Source organism: Lepidothrix coronata, unplaced genomic scaffold, assembly GCF_001604755.1.
Source record: "Lepidothrix coronata isolate B3197 unplaced genomic scaffold, Lepidothrix_coronata-1.0 Scaffold117, whole genome shotgun sequence".
NCBI classification, from domain to species: Eukaryota; Metazoa; Chordata; class Aves; order Passeriformes; family Pipridae; genus Lepidothrix; species Lepidothrix coronata.
The window spans coordinates 359,146-380,632 of NW_016690297.1; the positions used below are offsets into that span (position 1 = coordinate 359,146).

The following is a 21,487-nucleotide window of genomic DNA, read 5'->3' on the forward strand; positions in this document are numbered from 1 at the left end:
AGTAAGCTGAGAAAGCAGCACAACATGCTGCTGCTGCTTTAAAACTTAGTAACAAAGCCTGAAGTCCTGAAACAAAGACAGGTCAGTTGGTCACATCAGTAGCTGCCTGCTCAGCACTGAGTATCAGGAACTGACAGTGGGAATTTGCAGCATATAGAGGTGATTTGAGGTGACTAGCTCAGCCCCCAGAATATGCAGTAAAATCCTGCATGTTCACAGCACCTAATGTGCTGTGGGGCAGAGAAAAATTGCTGTTCTCAGTGACATGGGCAGAGATCAGCTGAGAAACCAATGCTGGTGGACAGCTTTAGCATCAGAAAGATAAACCTCCAGTGCCAGGCCAGGTAGGGAGCCACTCACCTTGAGAACTGCCGGAGTTTCGACTCTATACTTCTGGTGAGAGCAGACCCAATCTCTCTGGTACCACCTGAAAAACAAAAAACAAAAGGCAGGTGAGACCCCAATGAGATTCCCACCTGTGGTGTAGAGGCGTAAGAACCAGGAGGCAGGTGCCAAGCCTTCCAGAGCAACTGTAAAACAAATTACTAGTAACTGTAGAATCAACCAGGCTATTAACAGGGCAGACCTCGGGGGTATCTGCCACCTCAGGAAGAGATTAATTCCTGTTTACCAAGAGACCAGAACTGAACAATTAAACATGAATAAAACGCAGTTCTTCCCAGCACTTTTCTGTGCCATGAGGTCCAACTCCATGGCAGAAGAGTTAAAAGTGCCTGAAGATGTCAAGAGCCAAGAAGCAAAGCTGGCACAAGGGGATCTATAGAGAGCTGGGCATCTACAGAGAGTTTATTTACACATTTTGGAAATAAACCTAGGGGATTCGGTCCAATTTTCCCATCTCTGGATGGAAAATCCATCACTGGATTCTTTAGATCCAGTGCCTCAAAGGGATTCTGCTCCTCTGGGATACGTGCCCGATCCCAAATGCTGCAGGTCCCAGCATTGCCAGGAGGTGGCACCATTCACTGCAGCCCCTCGCGCATCCCACAGGTGGGACAACCAGCGGTTTTCCAAGTGTTCCTCCTCCTCCTCCTCCTCCTCCCAAGTTGTGCCTTCCGAAAACACACATTCCTTCATTCCCCACTTCAATCAGCATTACCAACTCTGACCAGCCCATCAAATTTCGATATAACTTTGTTTTGGTTAGTTGCTAGGTTTGGTAATTGCTTGGTTCCCATTTGCAAGTCAAATCTACTATTTTCAGGGTGACAAACATCAGCCTTCGTACAAAATGTTTCCAAACTGCAGTGCTCTCTGCAACACTGAATATATCAGCAACTATTTAAAAGACCTATTTGATTATTAGAATAACTTTGGACTTGTATCACAAACTAAAATCTTCCTTAGGTTTTAAAAATGGCATTGTCCAAGTAAAAAAAAAAAAAAATTTTCCCAAGAAACTTGAAAATTTTTGATCATTTGAGTTTTTTAAACATGAAAAAAAGTCACCATCTTCCTGCATTCTTGTGAAATTAAATCCTGTGCCCACAAAATGGCTGTGGAACAAAGACACTAAATAACTGGAACAAACTGCGGCTATTTGGTATTTTCCATTGTTCAAAAAGATAAACAGAAAGTTCTTTGTGACTTGCCCAATTACTCATGTTTTTATAAGGAGCTATTGAAATAATATTATTTAGTAACACTGAAGAGCTGTAGCCTCTCTGCACACGAGTGGTTGGGAATAGCATACGGACTCCAGCCTGTGGAAAAGATGGATCCAAACCCATCTCTTCCGGTGATGCTGCACTTGCACACGCTGTGACAGACTCTGGTAACTTGAAAAGTAATACAGAAGATGGGGAGAGGCATAACAGAGAGAAAACAACTGGAGAAAGAGGACAACATCCACAACAAAACATCTTTATCCCAAAACATGGGCATTTTTCTCTGGAGCCAGTGACAAATAAAAGTAATTTTATTTCAGAGCTCAGTATGGCACAACTCCAGTGACAGAGAAGGAGAAATAAAGCAAAAACTTCCATGGCCACCAGCAGAGTAATTCTGAATTGAGTTTAAGCAGAAGGTAGGTTTTTCCGGTTGAAAACTCACTGACATAGTGGAATATTAAATACTGTCAATGGTTAAGTGACACTGCTTTCCTAAGTCTGTTATATGAAAAAGGAAGGGTCGTATCAGAACAATGATAAGGAAATAAGGCACCATGTGTTTTGGAGACTAGGAAATGAGGGCCAGTTACTGTTAATATTAAATTGCAAGACAACAGAATTTTACCTGAAACACCAACAACCAAAGTATAAATATATCCCCTCAATATACAGTACAGATGGGCAGGCAAGGTCAGCCAAACAGCAATACAAAGTTTGGCCTATACACTGGTAGTTGAGCTGGTTTAAAAAACAAAGAAAAACCAAACCAAACCAAAAAACCCAAAACAAACCAAACAAAACCAAACAAAAAACCCCCTCAAAAATAACAAAAAAAACCCCAACAACAACCCAAACCAGAAAACCCAACCCACAACAAAAATAAATAAAGCCTGGAATAAAAAGGTTATTACATAGAAAAAAAACAAACTAAACTTGTTGGGAATGAGGGGGCTACTGGTTCTTCCCACCTTTTAAAACTTCCTGTTAAGCATTAAGTGTTTACGTGAACATGGAAAGATGAGGTGTTAATTTAATTCTGTGAACAAAGATTATTCTAACAAAGTGAAAGTAAAGGAGAAAAAATGGTTTGGAGAAATTTTAATGTCAATTCTGGAAACAGGGTGTTCCAGAAGATGGGTTTAAGATTCTGCTCAGGAAAGAGAATGAGGGGTGCTGCTGGAAAGTTTGGGAGGGCTAAGCCAGCACCTCAGCTTGGTCATCACGTACTCAGGGAGGGCTGTGGGGAGTGGGTCAGGGCTGGCAAAGGTCACCGGACTGAAGGAAGGACAGTACGGGCCCATCTTGTCCCACACCTGAATCCTGCTGCTTCTTCTAAATGTATTAAGTACTCCAACAGCACTGGAGTTAAACAGAGCTTTACCTTCCTGATCCCAACTATATTAACTGTCAAGAATACAAATGCTTCCTGAGAAAGCAAGAAAAAGTTAAATACGGGCCTCTCAACATCCTTTGATTTACTGAGCTGGAGCACTGTGGCCATCACCGATGTAGTCAGCTGTTCCTCCAGGAACACCTGCAGTGCAAAGGATTTATCTCAACTTTCAGAAGGAGATTTCAGCAAAGGCTAGTTCCCACGAGCAGAACTGCACTGATGTTCCTGTTTCCAAATCTGGGATCAGCTGGCTACACAAACTGGCAGGAGGGAATCTGTACCACTGCAGTGGTTTGAAAATATCCAAACATAACAAGGGATGGTAGCTTGGATTTGTTTCTTTCACCCAGTCTCAGCTGCAGTGAACAAGAGTAACATATGCTTTACATAAACTACTCACAGCAGCAGCAGGTGGCCAAAGCGTGTACTCTGCACACAGAGATGGACCTCACAAGCAGCATTAATGTGTGTGCAAGTCCTGGTATTGGCTATACACACGAGTAGTCAAAATCTAGGAAGGAGTTCATTGCACTGGGCAATGCCACGGTCATACAAAACTTGCTTCAGCCTCCAACTTAATTTATTGTTTATATTTTCAAATACCTGCTCCAAAAGCAACCAATTGCGTACTGACTCAAGGATAGAGCCATGAACTGGGCAGGCAGAAGACCAGTGTAGATAACTTCTTTTTCAGTGCCATCGACCCACAGACACAGTGGCAAAAAGAGCATCTGACAGAGAAGACCATCAGGATTATGCTGAATGCACTGCCCATCTCCACTTCACTTACAAACAGGTCTCTGGAAGAAAGTTATGGCATTCTCCGGTATTCTCCAACTTCCCAAAAAGAAATACTGAAGCCACACTAGTAAACTTTTCATCAACCCACGAGTATGTTGGAGGGGTGACCTGGGCTCCATTCACTGCTCTGCAGCTATGCAAATCAAACTGCTGTGCCTGGGACTCTCAGTTTATGAAATGAGGCTGTGAATTATCTGCTTCTCTGACATACCGTAATAATTCATCCATTAAGGCAAACAATGCCTGGGAACAGTGTAAAGTAATACTTCGAAACCGGAGATGAGAGCTGTATTCATCAGTATTCCCACTCAGAGAAAGTGGCTTAACAAAACGCTCCTGTCAAATTTGATTAGAAAGTGGGTGATAACATCAGCCTGATTCCTCATAAGTAAAAGGTGACTCTGCGAGGCAAAACGTGCTTTTGCTCTCACCTGCTTCTTCCTTTCCTGCCTAAGCCTGTAAAAGATCGCAAACTTTTTTCATGTAAGATAATTAAATGAAAGTCTGTGGATCACTACACTACAATGAGTCCACTATAAAGGCATAAATGATTTTCTTTTGATGCTTGTTTGTCATTCAACATTGCAGAGAGACAACAGGGACAGATTGTAGGAAAGAGACTCAATTGTTTTATTGGAGTCATTATGTTTGTGTTTAATGATGATCATATATCAAGGAAATGATTATTTGATGAAATGTGCAGCTGTACAACTGCATGGCCTCTATATAACAACTCACTACAATCAACCTCTTATCTTCCTCCTCTCCCTTCACTGCTAAGCAACTGCAGCAGGCTCAGAAGATGCTGCCTTTCAGGAAGTGCCTTTAAGACTCCAACTTGTTAACGAGTTCATCTTTCTCTTCAAGGGCATAGTCCAAATGTTTCAGCTACTTCCCTCTTTCCAAAAAGGGAGAGAATGATGAAAAATGGGTGTAATACGTTTGTAATTTCAAAGTTATCAGAAGAGGCTTCCATTTTTGAGTAAAGATTAAAGCAGGAGTGGAACGGAGGCTGGATTATTAAATACAACTCTGAACACGGAGGCTATGACAGGATGACTAACAGTAGGACATTTTAACTTAATGGCCATTACTCAACCCTTATCCAAATTCATGCTGGTAGAAGAGCAAGCAGTTTCCATCACTAATTACATGTGACATGGACCTTGATCTTACAAAACTTTTTATGCGGATGTCTCCATGAAACTCAAGAATGATGGGATCAGTTCCAGGGTGTTACAGAAGACAGAGGAAAAATGAGGGCTTTTGCCTAAAAGTGACTAGCACAGGGGCAAGTCACCACTGGGACACAAGTAAGCAATCACTACTGGGACAGAAACCTGGAAGTGGAGCTACGGGAGCACTTTATGTTTCAGGGTGTCAATGGCCTCCAGGTAAGGCTTGTAAGTTGGAAAAACACATCAAGAACTGCAGAAAATAAAAGGATCTTGTTCTGCATCTACCAGTCAGAAAAAGAAAACAGGACACCCTTTAGTCCTACAGCTCCTATGAGCCTTTATGAGCAACACTTGATATTAAAGTTTCTGAAAGCTGCTGTAGAAAAAAACCCCTATTTACTGAACTTTTTTTTAAATTTAATTTAGACATCCTTCAGAGGAGACTGGATCAACAAATGCAGATTCAAGGTCAAGCTCACCTATGAATTTTAGACTAACCAGATTTAACAAAGAAACTCTGGCAGGCCATTGTCATATACCACACTGCTGTGGTTGCCATTGCAAAGGAACAGATTGTTTGCAATGCTCAGTCAAGTGCCTTTTGGGCAAATTACTCGGAAAACATATTTACAGAGGCCTGCTATGAAGTTGTCACATTTGCCAGAGCCCCACACAGTCCCATTGAGAGGAAAACGCATTACAGGGTTTATTTTCTTGTTTGCTGAAGAAACTAGCATTTGTTCATGGATGGGACTAACATTTTCTCAAACTGCACTTTCACTGATCTTAAAGGAAGGGGATCTTAAGGAGAAGACTGGCAGTGGCAGTTAGTTAAAGCAGCAAAAGAACCAAAGGAACAGGAAACCTGAACCAACCCTAGCTTGCAGCCTGCCCTGGCAACCACCAGCTTTCGGAAGTCCTTAAAACAGACTATGACCATGTTCTTTGCTAAAGAACATGCCAGAAAGCTCTTGTGACTTCTTCTGATCTAGCTTATTCCTCTGCTAAGCAGCATTTTTGCTTACACTAGCTGTTCTCCAAGCAGAGCACTGGGCAAAATCCTCACCCCAGAGGAGTCAACATGAGCAGTGCTGATAAAGAAGCAGGGTCAGAATTCCACTCATGCACACAGAGGTCACTACACGGTCCATCCAACATATAAATACAGTCATGAACCAACTCTGCTCTGATCTCTGGACAGTTTAGGTTTAGCCAGCCTTCGGCACATGAATGAAAAGCTCTCCTGTGGCCCTCTGCTTTGAAAGAGGACGTCACACACACAGGTGGCCAAAAACGCTTTGGGACAGTTTAAGTTATCATAGGACATATTGGTTCAATTTTTGAGAAACTAAGAAGTCTGTCATTGATTCACGAAATCGTAAGAGACACAAAATGCATCACTGAACTGTGATATCCTGTTAGGGAGCAGTAGAAGTCCAAGCAGAAATATTTGCCAGTAACAAAATCCTCAAGTCTGAGGTGTTTGTGTCAGGAGTGCAAGCTGGATTGGTCCCTCCTCCTCTCCCTTTCACAAACAGTGCTGCCAGCACAGACAGCAGCATTTTTCTTCTGGTGATTTCTTTCAAGAATTAATATGCATCCCTCCTCACAGGTGCTTGTTGCTCATTTTTATGAGCCCAGAGTTCTGCATCAAGGTTTTAATGCCACAAAACAACACATCATTAGAAACAGATTTGCTTAGAAGACCAAATGCCACACTTGTATTTTCCAAGGGCCATTATTTATATTTTATTCTTTGGAATACAAATAATTTCAGTACTGAAAACATACAGGGCCTGCTAAACACCTGTACTCACAATGAAGCTGTGCCCACTAACACTGTCCCTACCTTTTCCTCATTTCTTTTCAAATTTATAGAAAAATGTATTTCCAGAATCATTCTATAAACAGCTCCATAAACCTAACAGTCTTAATGTGAGCAGATCCAACTGCATTGCTCCGAATGCTACACCCACTAATGGCTCAAGGAAGGCAGGTGACATGAGTCACCAAGCTCGCTCTCCAATGAAAAAAGGAGCACGCTAATAAAAAGGACTCTGTGATGAAAAGGGAATTCCTGAGGCTGCTAAAGAACATGAGACCAAGCCTGTGCACTATCTCAGAGTAATCCCTCACCTATGCAGCATTCCAGAGCTGAGCTGCCAGCAAATGAGTATCCAAGGGCCAGCTCCATCAGCCAGGGATACTCACTGCGCTGAGGACCACAATGCACTGCATGCTCCAGATGGTGGAAAGATGGAGATCTGGTTCGGGCCTATTTAGATAGCCAGACTCATTGATCTCTATACCTTCATGAATTTGGCTCTAAATGAACATTTAATGTCAGCCCAATATGTGAAAAAGGCAATAACTCACGATACTTATGTTCTTCTGAAGTACCAGCCTTTATTTCGTCTGGGCCCAGTGATGAGCTGTGATGTAATCTGATTAGAGGCCAGCAGTATTCAATGAGGGAAAGGGATAATACACTTACAGCAAATGGCTTGGAACGCCAAGTGCAATTCCACTGCACACTCGGCAGCACATGCACTGCTTATTTTGAACTGACAACTTCCACAGAGGCTGTAAAAAGCCTAGAAGCTCTCTCTCCTCTGTGTTTAGCTATTGGCCTTCTAAACATCTCTAGCCCCAGAAGCCAAAAGCCCCTTCACTCGGGTCTCCTGACCACCTGTGCTGCTGATCCCAATCCAGCAAGGATTCCAGCTACTACGAAATGGCTGCTGCCTCCAAAGCAAAATCAAGCACCACCAGGACAAGCAGGTGCAAAAAGCAGAAGAAAAGTTTATTTTTAAATCGAAGTCAGCAGATCTAACTGAAACCCCACAGCAAGCAGATTTGCAGAATAAGGCAGTGCTATTTTTATATGCTGTCACTTCTTCCACCAGAGCATGCTTCCTTTAGTGAATGGAGGGAAAGATCACGGAGGGACAAAGGGAGGTAAATATCATTCAAACTACCACAAGAAATTATCAGTTCAAGAAATTTTAGAGAAAGTCTGTTGTTTTTCAGTTAGTTATACAGAGACACATTATCACTGACCCATCAAAAGACTCAAGGCACACCTAAGAACTGAGCGCAGCATCTCAGTCCCTGGGCACAAGGGGAAGCTCTGCCCCTGCCCCAAGCATTCAGGGATGTGGTTCCCTCTCACTGAAGCAAACCTGTGCCTTTGCTCAGAGTTAATGATCTCTAACTACAACAGGCACATACATATGGGGGGGTGTACTGGAGGTGATGCTTCAAAAGGCAATACATATATCTTCATTCAGGTACTTTCTCAATGCAGCTGCTCTGTGTGATCCAAATTTAAAAACTGTCTCAAATATTTATTGGAATAGCCATGGCTTAACTTCATCCCTACTGACTGATTCAGTGAACTCCAAACTCATTTCAACATGGCTTGGTAGAAGCCTTCTTGGTAGAAGAGATTAAAAACACATTGACTTTGCAGACTTCTACTCTCTACCCCAGGAGACTTGTCAGCACATGGAGAACCTGTGCACCTCTTTAATCAAGTGGCAGATAATGAGAGGGTAGCATGAATCCATGGCACTGCTGTTTGCAGTTACTCGGATTGCCTCAAAGCTCAAATTGCCTGGTGCTATATATACAGACAGTTGTGCTCTCAAACAGTTAACCAGATTTAACCCCAGTGATAGGTTTGGGGGTTTTTTTGGCCACACTCGACTAATTTTCAATGTCAGCTTCCTCAACCTTGCAGAAATATAATGAATTTTCACAAAAGCAAAGGAGAACATCGCTGCATGGGTTTGACACCAGCTGGCTGCTTGAGCCTGCAGTACAAAGGAATTTGATATACAACAGTGAACTCGGCAAAAGACATATTCCACCTGTTACGGAAAGTGAAATGAGGACAGTTTCATCTCCAAGCAGAGGAACCACAGACCTTTGTGCTTTTGGCCACAAGCTCAATAAGCACACGCTCTGAAAAACACAGCAAACTCTGAGTTCATACTTCTGAATTTAGAAAAGGTATGGACATTTTCTCCTTTACTTTCAAGCAGCAAGTGAAGTTCACACAAGGCTTGCATGCAGATCAGGTGAGACAGCTTACAAGCACCGGGCTGTGCTCACCAGATCTTTGGCTGCCTTGAATGCACAGATTCACATGTTCCACCGGCAAACTCCTGTTTATCCCATAAATCCTTCTGAACAATCTACGCTGTCAGCCTGCATTTAAAGTGTGCCTGCTTAAACCACAAAGAGTACAGCAGGAGAAAAGCTTCAATTCTTTGATTCACAAAAAGAAAAAAGCCCATCTTGTACAGAAGATCAAACGAAGCTGCCTCGGTGTACGGCATTACAAGCACGGCGCACAGCACCAGTCGGCAGCGCTGACTGGCATGCAAGCACCAAGGACGTGCTTATCTCTTTCTGCCAGGACAGAGTAACTGCCTTTCTTCTTCCAAACAAGCCCTGCTGAACTGTAGCAAATGCATCTCGACCACTGAAACAGCAGATGCACACAGTTTGGCTGAACTTGCCTGTTGTGACCTGCGCACACGTAATTGCACACCAGGGTTGTAAGACCTGAGCAAGAAGGCCAAGTTTTGAAATAGCACTTGATCACCCTTAGCAAGAACTACAAGAAGCTTCTGAAAACCAGGATTTGAATCAATGAGAAAGATTAGAATTCAAAAGGCAGAAGGAAAACAAAGATAATTAAGAACAGGGCTTTGTAAATCTTGAAATTTAAACCCTGAAAGGGGAGAAAAAGCTATCCTCCTTCTCCACTGTTTTAGCCATTCTCATACGGCAGCACAGAACACCTCTAGTACCTCCTCCCATTGAACATCCCCCAGAAGAGGACTAGGAAGGGATTCACACCTTACACTCCACCCAGGATAAACCTTCAGAGCACTATTGCTGTTCTAGCCAAGTCCTGCTCATCACCTGAATCTACAGTCCTGAATCACCAAACCAACTGAGGCTGGGCAGCTTTAAACAAGGCTGCAAGCCATATACAGAGCACTGCTAAGGCTTTTGTATCAGTGCCATGAAAACCTATGTTAATACCCTTCTTAGGGGATACCCCTCCTTCCAGAGTAGGTGAAGTCAATGCACATGGACTGCTCCCCTCCCAAATACTGGTGTAACACATTTGGTTATTAGTTCTTCCTTTCAATATCTCACTCAGCAAAAAACCAGGGAGACAAGACTGGAAGGGGCCTCGGGAGGCTTTGTGGTCTGCTTCCCCAGTAAAAGTGAGGCCAACTTCGATGAGGTTTCTGGGGGTCTGTCCAGTCCAGCCTTGAGTGTCCCTAGGGGTGGAGATTCCTGGGCTCCTCTTCCTAAGCTGCTGCTTAGTGCCACTATAAAATCGTTTTCCTTACCTAAAATCCAGAGTCCACTGTCCCAGCAGTTCAAACCCACTGTTTTCCAAGCACCTCTGACACTGCTTTGTCAACATAACACAGTAAATATATGTGGAAAGTGTTTATTTGTTTTATGCAAGTAAAAGTTTTGATGTCAGAGGAATTCAAACATGCACCATAGGTACACAAAACAGCATTTTCACAACCCAATCTGGGAAAGTCTGTGGTATTGTGAAAATTACAAAAAAACAATTAAGGACCTCCTACAAAAAGGAGTCACCCCAGTCGCTAACTTGCTGCATTTCTTCATGTTTCTCAAAAATTAATTCACAGTACTTCACAGCTAAGTTGATTTTAACAAAGAAACATTCATCTGGTCATTTGACACCTCTGGTAATGCAGGAAATCCATCTAAGCCTTACAGCTCCTCACACGCTCTGATGCTCCCTTATTCTTTCTAACAGACCTCATCAACCTGCACCTACAATACACAGCTGGTTCTGACCTATTGCTATTAATTTATCCATTAAAGACAAAAGAAAGTGTCGAAGTTGGATGAGAATTTCTGACTTCGGCTTTAACCACTGTAATGCACAGGACTAGCATACAAATTACAAGTTTACAGAAAGTGCTTGGAAAGGGTCACCTTCTATTTAGAATTGTATTATCTACTCGCCCCCAGAGACCACCTTGATTTAGCACCATGTAACCCACATTCCAGCACTTCACAGTGATATTGTTACATGAAAGGTTTCCCCTTCCTTCCATCCTGCTCAGCCATGTGAAGCAGAATAAATTCAACCAGCTCTTCTCCCAAAGATGGTCAATTTGAGGACAGGTTGCTCAGAACCTAAACACACACATGCACACAGTCACAAAGAGCCTGAGGAAACCCACACTTCTATTTCTGTGCTGGACATGCTGAGGAAGAAAGTCTTAGATCACTCAACTCTTGCCACGTGGTCTCAAATGAAGTTTGTAACAGAAAAAGCCAACAGAGATGACATGATTTTATTTTGCTAACTGAAGTGAGGACATTTGGAAGCTTTAATTCTTGGGCTCTAGTTCTAGATCCCCAAGTGTAAGTTTGACTCAAATCCACCTGCTGCTCACCAGCATGGTTAGCTCTGTCTTAGACTGAAAGGCTGAATTCTTGCAAGACAATGAAAAATACAGGCTGCAGAATAAGGATGCAGCTGCTCTGAAAAGGTGGGCAGCAAAGGGAGTTACTGAATTGCCCACCTTCCCACGACGGGTAGAAATGCTTTAAGGCACTGATCCATGAACTGTGTTTTTTGTGACAATGGTGTGTACCCTACCACAAATCCACAGGCAGTGCAAAGCCCAGGCTGCAACACAACTGTGCCAAAATCACGCAACCAAATGCTGTATAGAGCAAAGCACCTTCCCACTGTGTTCCCAGCAACGAGGGACCCCCACAAGAGCTGCTCAACACCACTGATGTGCCTGTGTTTAACATCTGCACTGAGAAGTAATTTATGATTTTAAGAAGATCTTCTCAAAGAGGGCAAAGGTGCCTCAAATTGTTTTCCCCAGAGTAAAATGCATCTGCAGACAGTCCTTGAGCTGCAGCTAACACGTGGGTGTTTAATAACACAATGCTGTTCTCATTTCTTGACAGTCTCCTGGGTATTGCAGGGTCAACACAGGCCAAAACTTTTACAAATTTTATGTTGCAGTTGAAAAGAAAAACACACACACTTTTCACATCATTTATAGACTAGACACAACTTGTTCCAGAAAGAACCAATCTGTTTTTCCCACTTGTACAAATACCCACCAACCAACTTAACCACACTGAACAGCCAAACACTTGTATTGGTAACTAGTTTTGTTACCACAACACGTCAAAGTGAAAATGAACCTTAATAATGTGACACAAGCAAGATTTAAAGTATATATATTTTTAATATGCTCGTTTTTCATGTGGTCAACTTCTGCATTTATGCTCTGGTAAGCGTGACATATCATCAGTCTTAATAGACTTCCAGTGCAACAGCAGTTTCTGATTTATTTCTCCCCATCCCACATCCTCTTCAGAGTCCATTTCTATTTCAAGCATCAGTACCCAATGCCTGCAACATCTGCAGGTTGCCAAGCCAGTTTAGCTAAGGAAAAATGGATACAAACTACTTGCCAACAGAAGAAAATACACCCTGCACTGCAAAGTGGCTAACTTGTGCTTTTTCTATCTATCTGTAAATAGGGCAATGCCAACTGCTAATTAAAACAGACAGGTTCAAATGGTGTAAAAGCTGTAATTACAAAACGACGTGTAAGTCTCTAAATATATATTAAAAAAACAAGGCTAAAAAGCCCTCCAGCTCAAACCCTGAAAACGGATCAGCACTCGCAGTTTTTCACACTGCATTAAGGAGAGCAGAGAGCTGCTGATAGAGGCTCCCCTGCGCAGAAGGGAAGCACAAGAAATGCACTAAGAAGCACAGAAAACAGAGACCATGACATCTGCTGTTACATGGCACTGAAGCCACGCTCTCCTCAGGCTCCCGATGAGCCCTTCGGCTGCCGGAGTATCTGCTCGTGACGTCAGCCGACAGCAGCTGCAATGCAGCACTCGCACGGGCGATGAGCATCTCTGGATTCCTCTTCCACTGCCACTCATCCTGAGAGAACTCAAGGGCACGCCTTCGACAGAAATAATTGCCAGGTTTAATCTGTCCAGCTGCAATCCATTCCAGATACAACTGCCTGCGACGGGCTCTAGCCTAGATTTTTGTAACAGTTTGTTTAAAGTAGGTAAAACAAATGATTCAATTAAAAAGACAGCCCCCAAAGAACTGTTTTTTTGGTACGGGAGTAAGGGCTGTATAATTGGGTCTTGAAGTAAGCAGTGTTTTTCTGGTTAAGAAAAAAAATATGTTCAAAGAAAGTAGTTAGTCTCATTAATCTGTCATTCCCAAAAGGATCAAAAGGGTTTGAAAGGCATAGCTTGCAGGTCAGAATATAATAAAACAAGAAAAAGGTACCTCAGTTGGCAACCCAGGATAAACCAGCAATACATGTGGGACGTGGATTATTTTACTATACAGAAGATGTGGCAAAAACCTATGGCAGCAGAGGTGGGAAGCTCTCGCTGTGGAAGACTGCTGAAATTGTAAACATTAACAAGAACAGAATCCCACTGAAGGAGCTCTGGTTTATCTACTAACAAAGCTTTATATCAGGTTTGCTAAACTGATGAGGTGAGCTAGGGGCAGATGTAGGCCTGAAACAACTAAAAAATGTGTTGAGCTCCAAAGAGAGAAATGGCAAATCATCTGCCATAAAAACAAAATTAAACCTAACACTATTTTAAAGCACTTAAGAATGTGACTGAAAACAAAACAGCTATAAATCAGCACAAGCAATTACCCATCCAATGATTGCTTCTCTTATTAGAGGCAACTCTTGCAAGTCAAGTCAGCAGACACAATGGGAAGGAGGAGGGAGTATCCCCACAGACATTTTTTCTAGCAGTGACCGAACATGAGAAGACTCCACTTTAGGTTTAACCTGAAGTGCATGCAGAACATAATACAATACGGCTTCCTTTGAAGCTTGACTGCCTTTTGCAAAAGGAAGAAAAAGTGGCATCGAAAGAAATCAGCTTGCAAGAAAAGGTGAAGAGACCTTTTAGCAGAAGCTCTTTTCCAACAGGGTACCACCCTCCTTCAGCCTGACCTCTGTGCGGAGTCACCTCCAGGGAGTACCATGGACAGGGTGCTCCTCACCCAAATGTACCTGTTGGTTAGTACCCTGCTGACTACTAAAAATACACTTTTGCTTTAAGGTGCTGTTAACAGAGTTGCACTGGACACGTTTCAAACAATTTTGCCCGTGAGAAAACAGTTTGCAATTTCCAAACAACTTTCAATGGGACTTTGCCGGTGAGAAAGACTGACCTATCTCTAACATGGAGAAGTCAAACTAGGGGTACCTCAAACGCTTGGGGCAGGATGAGCACCTGCCTCAGCCACCTCTCTGCCAAGCCACATGTCAAGAAAAATGTTCTGACAAGCAGGCAGAGATCAGAAGTACAATTTGCTCATTTAAAAATATATCTCCCATCAATTTATTCTGCCATCTGTTAGCAGGGTCAAACGTCAATCCAAAATCTACACAAGCCATGAGCCCTCGCATGTGAGGCATCCTTCCTTCTGCAGCCAGCAGCACACAAGTGTTTGATGGGCTCAGGATCTCAGCCCAGCTTCCTCTGGTTCTCTGGCCAAAATGATGTGGTGCACATAGAGCAAGGCTGTCAAGGACAGCCTTCGGCACACTGCAAAACCCAGGCACAAATGTGGATCTTTGGATCTGCAGCAGGATGCTGTTATCCACCCTACTCCTTTAGAAATTTTGGGCCCTTCTGTTTCTATGTGACTAGCATCAATATCTCCCAACAGCAGTTCTGGAGCCCTGGAAAAGGCCACTGGTGCATCAAGGATCCCTCCTAAAAATAAGAACCACTAGAGATGACAACACCCACCAGAAAGATGGGCATACAGAGAGAAGACAACACAGGTGCATCTCCCAAGACCTCACCAGATGTCAGAACAGGGTCCATCCTCTCTCAGTTCACAAGATTGCTTCACATGGTTGCTGGCCACCAAGATGTCACAGAATCATAGAATCTTAGGTTGGAAAAGACCTCCAAGATCATCAAGTCCAACCTCTGACCTATCACCTATCCTGTCAACTAAACAATCAACAGCCCTAAGTGCCACGACCAATCATTTCTTGAACATCTCCAGGAATGGTGACTCCACAACTTCCCTAGATAGCCTGTTCCAATGCTTAACCACCCTTTCCGTGAAGAAACTCTTCCTGATGTCCAACCTGAACCTCTCCTGGTGGAGCTTGAGGCCACTTCCTCTGGTTCTGTCTAGTTGCCTGGGAGAAGAAGAGAAGACACTGATTCCCACCTGGCTACAACCTCCTTTCATGTGGTTATAGAGGGTGATAAGGTCACCCCTCAGCCTCCTTTTCTCCAGGCCAAACACTCTCCGCTCCCTCAGCCACTCCTCATGTGACTTACTCTCCAGACCCTTCCCCAGCTCCACTGCCCTTCTCTGGACTTGCTCCAACACCTCAATGTCCTTCTGGTAGTGAACTGAACACAGGATTTGAAGTGCAGCCTCACCAGTGCCAAGTACAGAGGGACAATCACTACTCTGCTCCCACAGGCCACACTAGTTTTGATACAAGCCAGGATGCCATTGGCCTTCTTGGCCACCTGGGAACATGGGCTGGCTCATGCTCACTTGTTATTGACCAGCACCCCCAGGTCCTTTTCCACTGGGCCACTTTCCAGCCACCGTTCCCCCAGCCTGTAGCATTGCATGGGGTTGTTGTGACCCAAAGGCGCAACCCGGCTCTTGGCCTTGTTGAACCTCACACCACTGGCCTCAGTCCATCAATCCAGCCTGTCTACATCCCTCTTCAAGAAGTTGGCAGCCAATAGGAAACATGTTATTCCGGCACTATACTCTCATCCCATTCCAAAAGTAAGGAAACAGTCAAGCTCCAAACGTGCCAGTGGTCCATCAATTTAGTACAGACAACACTTCCGAAAGGAAAAACTTCCCGGCTAAAGTCACACACACTCTTTAACCCAATCTCTCAAACTGACTAATTCATTTATAGCAGGATACACTTCCTGCATAAAACATCCATATGCAGAAAATATTACAAACTTCCTTTAAAATCTATATTTAAATTGGAGTGATAACGCACTGCTGATATGGCTGCTGATATTCAGTGCACATCACTGACTTTTTAAGTGGCCTAGAGTTTAGATGCTTTAGTATGGCTTTCTATTATTTTATCTGCAAGTTTTCCTCCGTCACCATCCAAATGCTCCTTCGGAGAGCCGCCAAGACAGATACCACCTGTCCTGGTGACTCACAGCAGTCAATTGGATGCAATCTAAGGAGTGTGACTCATCGAGAAAAGCTAATCCAGCATTTTGATAGAAAAGTGTATCATCTTCATCAACCTGGAAGGCTCTTTTACATCAGAGAGTATGAGAAGATCCACCAGGCAAAGAGCCAAGTCCTCTCTCTACAAAACCTTCCTGACTATTGCTCCAGGGACAACCGCAGGGACAGCAATGGTAGTTCTGTCCAACTGACACAATTCCCTTGCTCACCCACATGGACAGGTTGACTCCAGAAAGAAACCGCCTGTTCTTTCTCAACCAATGCAGTAAGACTAGAAAGGTCTACAGCCTCCTTAGGCAGAATGAGGAAAACTCTGCCTCCTATAAAATGCTCTTTGTCCAGTGAACAATAAAGCACTGTTAGTTAGAAAATACGAAACCTGCCTGGCTGTGGGAATAGGGACCTGAGCTCCACTTTTACTCCTGGAATTCCCTTTGATGAACAAGAATGAACTCCCCAAATACCTATGATTAAAAATTCAGGATAATTTGATTCTCCACAGAACACCAATGCCATACTGGTGGTGTTATGGGGAAATTTCTGCGAAGCAGATGTAATGTTTTTCGGTATGGCCTCTCTCATCAATGAACACAGAGAGGTCTGCAGTGTGAGCCTGAAAGATAAGCATGCTGAGTCTCATCTTCAGTACACAGATCTCCAAGGAGTACCTGCTCGATTTCTCCCAGTAACTTCAGATATAATGCACAGGGGGGTTGCATGGGGCGGGAAGGCAACACTATTACAATTTCTATGACTATGACCTTTAAATGTTTAACTAGCAATCTATTCTTTGCAGTCAAGATAAAGCAGCAGGTGATTGGCTTCACTATGAGTCACTACACTCCTGTAGAGCAGTACCTCAATCAGACACTTTAACAGCCTTCAGTTTTGTTCAGGATCTGCTTACTAGAGACATAGTCCCCTAGCTACAATTTTGTTTTGCCTTGCAAGCTAAGCAGGGTCAGTCCAGGTCAGTGCTGGCTTGAAGGAGGTGTCTCGCAGAAAATCCCAGCTGCTCCAAGAAATGGGGCTGTTTCTGGAGGAGGCTCTGTGAACAAGAGCTCTGGGAGAAAGTCTGGAGCTTGTGCCTGGATATGAGCTGCAAACTTTCAGTGAGCTACAACTGAGACCTCGACCTCTCCTACTCACTGATCTCAGGATGCACGTATTTCACTTGCTATCCATTGGACACACCATTCTTCATCTTCCCTTGTAGCTGCTGCAAATATTCTCTTAAGGAGCTCTCTCACATCTCCAGAAATGGCTTCAGTGTTGTGTGTGGTGTGTGAACACCTGCTCACCTTTACCTTCTGCCTGATCCATTCCTCAGCTGGTGTTATGGCATCAGGAAATTGCTGGAGCAGCTGAGTAAAAGTTTCTTGTGACATATATAACACATATCTTCATTGTCTTTCAACCACACCTGGATTTCAGAAGTTATACAGTAAACAGTCTGCAAATTCAAACTGCCTTCTTGACAGCCAAGGCCTTTTCTGCTCCTCCAGAGTAATTTCTTTTTCCCCAACAGCTTGATAAGCAATTCTGAAAAGAAAAAACATACTTCCCTCCTTCCATAGCTGAGTCAGCAATGACAACAGCAAATTCCCAAAGCATGCATGTACCCTGCTGATCTCTGGACCTCTAAAATTGTTTCACTTTCCCTCAGCACTTGAGTTCTCCAAGCCCAGGCATAGGCACAATGTACTCCAGTTGCACTCGTGCTCACAGGACCAGCCCTTGATTCCTGCTCACAGTCCAAAGGGTTACCAAACAAATATAAATTAGCAGGAAGGGTAAATCTTTCTTCCATCAACCCATGGTCAAATGTACTACAGGAACTGAACTACACACAGTATGTCCTGTTCTAAGCCTGCATCATGGGGCACACAGGTTAAGTTTAAAAATTTACTTTTCTAATATTTAGTTTAAAAGTTACCTTTGGTCACCCATTACTGACCATTTTATAAGGCTTAGGAATCTGTTACTGGCTTCAAGCTAACAGATAAGTACTAAACCTCACAAAACATCTGTTCGTGGATTTTGATCCAGAGATCCTGGGTTCAAACTCCACTGCTGTGGTCTGTTTATCTGGGTTGTACAATAGTAACAATTAAGAAAAAACAAATTACAACCTTTCAAAGAGAGCAATGAAACAGTTTTGTTCTACAGCACGTAGTTTGATCAAAGCCTGTTATTAAATATTCTTCCACTTCCTAAACCAAGTGTTCTGCATTATGGAAAGGGTTATTTTTATCTCATACTTATCCTGGTTGTATTTATAAGGCCACATTGAATATGATATGGTTTTTTTTTATCTAGGATTAGTCTCACCAAGACTCTTATCAACACATCACTCAGGGGTTTGCAAGGAAAATATCTGTACCTAAAGCTCCAGCATGTATGCACATAGCTTCATTAACATAAACACTTTCATCTCAATAAAACTGCATTTCCATTTGGCATTGCACTGTTATTCACAGAGGTGTCAAAGCAGAGTTACTGCTTAATGGGCCTAATATTACTGTCACACAGGGAAGCCCTAATGAGAGTTTTGCAACACACTATTGCAAAAGGGCTCCAGAACCAACTATGGCAGGAAGATCTATGCCTGAGACATCTGTATACCTGTACAAACGGGAGGTGTTTAGTTTTACGGGGGTAAAAAACTAAAACTGTGTCCCTGTAATACAAAGTGAATCAAGACAAAAGAAATTCATCTTACACAGCAAGAAGATAAGCTGGCAAAAAATAAAAGGAGGTAAAGAGTGAAGTCATCTATCAACCTCGTGACTAGAAAGCAAGAAAGATGCAATCTGTTTGGCTTACACTTAAATCCAAGATCTCATATTTCTTTCTAAGAAGGCCTTGAACTGAGACGCTTTTCTGCCATTATAATCTTGTACTTTGGTTTGCACAGTAACTGTAAAGGTGCAGCATGTAGGATTTTTCTGTTTCCAACTGTTCTAAAATCATTTTCAGTGCTTCAACCCCTCAATGCTCTTACAAGAAAAACCCACTGAGTCACCACAAGCAACTAAAACGCTCAAATACCTGTGACCTGTGCAGAGCTGTGAAGCTCTTCTACCTACAAGACCTCATCTCCTCAACAGACACTGGCTAATTCTGAGATGACAAAAATGCTTTCAAAACTTGAGCTGGTGACTTAAAAAGCTTTCTGCCGAAATGAGGTACACAAGAGGCATCACAACTGGAGGTTTAAGGGGGGAAAAGTCTGAATAAAGCATATGTTTAACAGCTGGGCTAGAAGAGGCCATAAACTTTTCCTTTTTAAAATCAATGAAACCCCCACACCGCATCCCACATCCCAGGAATGTGGGAGCAGATATGTCCCTGGCCTGGCACTCTGAGCTCCCCACACTGTAACTTGAGCAGCTCCTGTCTCTGGTGGGTAAGACATTGTCAGCCTGAGAAGAGACACGCGTTGTGCCCGTGTATGCTCAGCTCAGGCGAGGTGGTCCTTCCCTCTGAGGAGCACAAGTGACTGACATTTGGTCAATTAGCTCTCTATTAACATGCAGCCAGGGACCTGGGAACAAGAACATTTCTTCCTCTTCCTGATTTGATACAAAAGACAGAGAAACATGTTTTAATCTGCAAGACAGACTGATAAAACCAGCTGCCCAACAAGACAGGCTTAATTCTCCTTGGAGGGCTTGAGAGCAGCTTTACTGCCTGCTGGATGAGTTGTGTTTACAGCAGATCCTCCGAGCTGCTCAGCCTCCTGGATGAATTTAGAAATCAGACCAGAGGGTAGATTTGCAGAGCAGTAATTAGCAAAGGAGATGGTAGAGAAGCAATGGAGAAGAGTAATTTAGTCTGTGTCAACATAAGGTCAAGGACTGGGGGGCTTGTCTGAACTTCTGGGCAGCTCATGGAAGAAAGGCAAGGAAAAATGAAACACGGGGACCTGCACTCCAAAAGCCCAACTACTCCCCACTGATCAGCTTGAGCAGCCTTGATCAGCTTTGTAACTCTTCTTCCTTCCCATTTCAGGGTTTTACAATCTTTTTTTTTAATTTACTTTGAATATTTTTTTTATGTTTTAAAAAAAAGGCAGGTCGTGGGTATCCCTGACAGGCAGCCCTGCCGTGTTGCCACAGTGACTGTAACACTACACGGTCAGTTGGCAGGCAGAGGATTTCCCCACCACTGTATTTCTGCTAATGAGTCAGCAAGTGCTTTAACTTAAATAACACACCACCAGCTTGATCAGGCTTGCTACTGTGCAACTGCACCCCAGAGCAGAGCAGATGGAAGAGCTCCTGTTGTACCAGCTGGATTTAACCCTGCTACTCTCTAAAGCCACTTCCAGAAAAAGCCAACATGTGTAACTCCAGTCACCATTTCCACAGAGCTCAGCATCACCGTTTCCATCTTGGATGGACTGCATCAGCATTGAAACAAAATAGAGAGATCATTAGAAAAAGTTAAAAAGATGTAAATATGAGCTCAAAACCAAGACTCGGGTCAGAGGAAGGCCAGGAATCACCAGGCAGTACAGCTTCTTCTGGGTTCTCCTGTTCCAAAACTCATACGTTACTTCTCATGTACAAAGAGAGTAGAGAACATGTCAAACAAGTTTCTGTAGGGAGGACTGGTTTATTTCTGCTTATATCTGTTCCCAGAAACTAAGCATCTTCTTTTTTTTCAAGTCAGTAAGAACCTGTTACTGGCATTCCAGCCACTGACAAAAAGCAGTATCAATAGTGTCAGTACCGACACATACTCCTCCAGTTACTGCTAATATGTTCCTGCTCCAGGAATTAAAGTGGTGAACACAAATCCCAGAGTACACACGATCACTGCACACTCAAGAACATAGAAACTAGCAAAAAGATTAATTTACCTTATGTATGTAGTTCAAATAGTCATATTCCTTAGACCTTAATACATAAAACAACACAAACAGATTCACAAGAGTTAAAAAAGACAGTCACAGACAGATCAACTAAGAGGTGGATGGGTCTTCTTGCCATGAGTATTTACTGACTTTCTGAAAATGGCAAATGTACATTAACTCAAGAAGTAGAAAGTGGCTGAAGAAGAGAAATAACACCACAAGTAAAAAGCAGACCAGAACCAGCTCTTTCCAACTTCCAACCTTCCTCTGCCCTCTCTCTCATTTTCCAAGGCATTTCCACCCCTG

The 21,487-nt window shown here is 43.2% G+C and overlaps 1 protein-coding gene across 12 annotated transcripts in view; it reads right to left on the minus strand.

Moving 5' to 3' along the window:
• MTSS1 (MTSS1, I-BAR domain containing) overlaps positions 1 to 21,487 on the minus strand; it is a 125,321-nt gene that overhangs the window by 33,762 nt on the left and 70,072 nt on the right. For all 12 annotated transcript variants that reach the window (XM_017825220.1, XM_017825221.1, XM_017825229.1 and 9 more), the window contains one exon: positions 361 to 427. In XM_017825220.1, the coding sequence (XP_017680709.1) occupies positions 361 to 427 (67 nt within the window). The remainder of the gene's footprint in view (positions 1 to 360; positions 428 to 21,487) is intronic.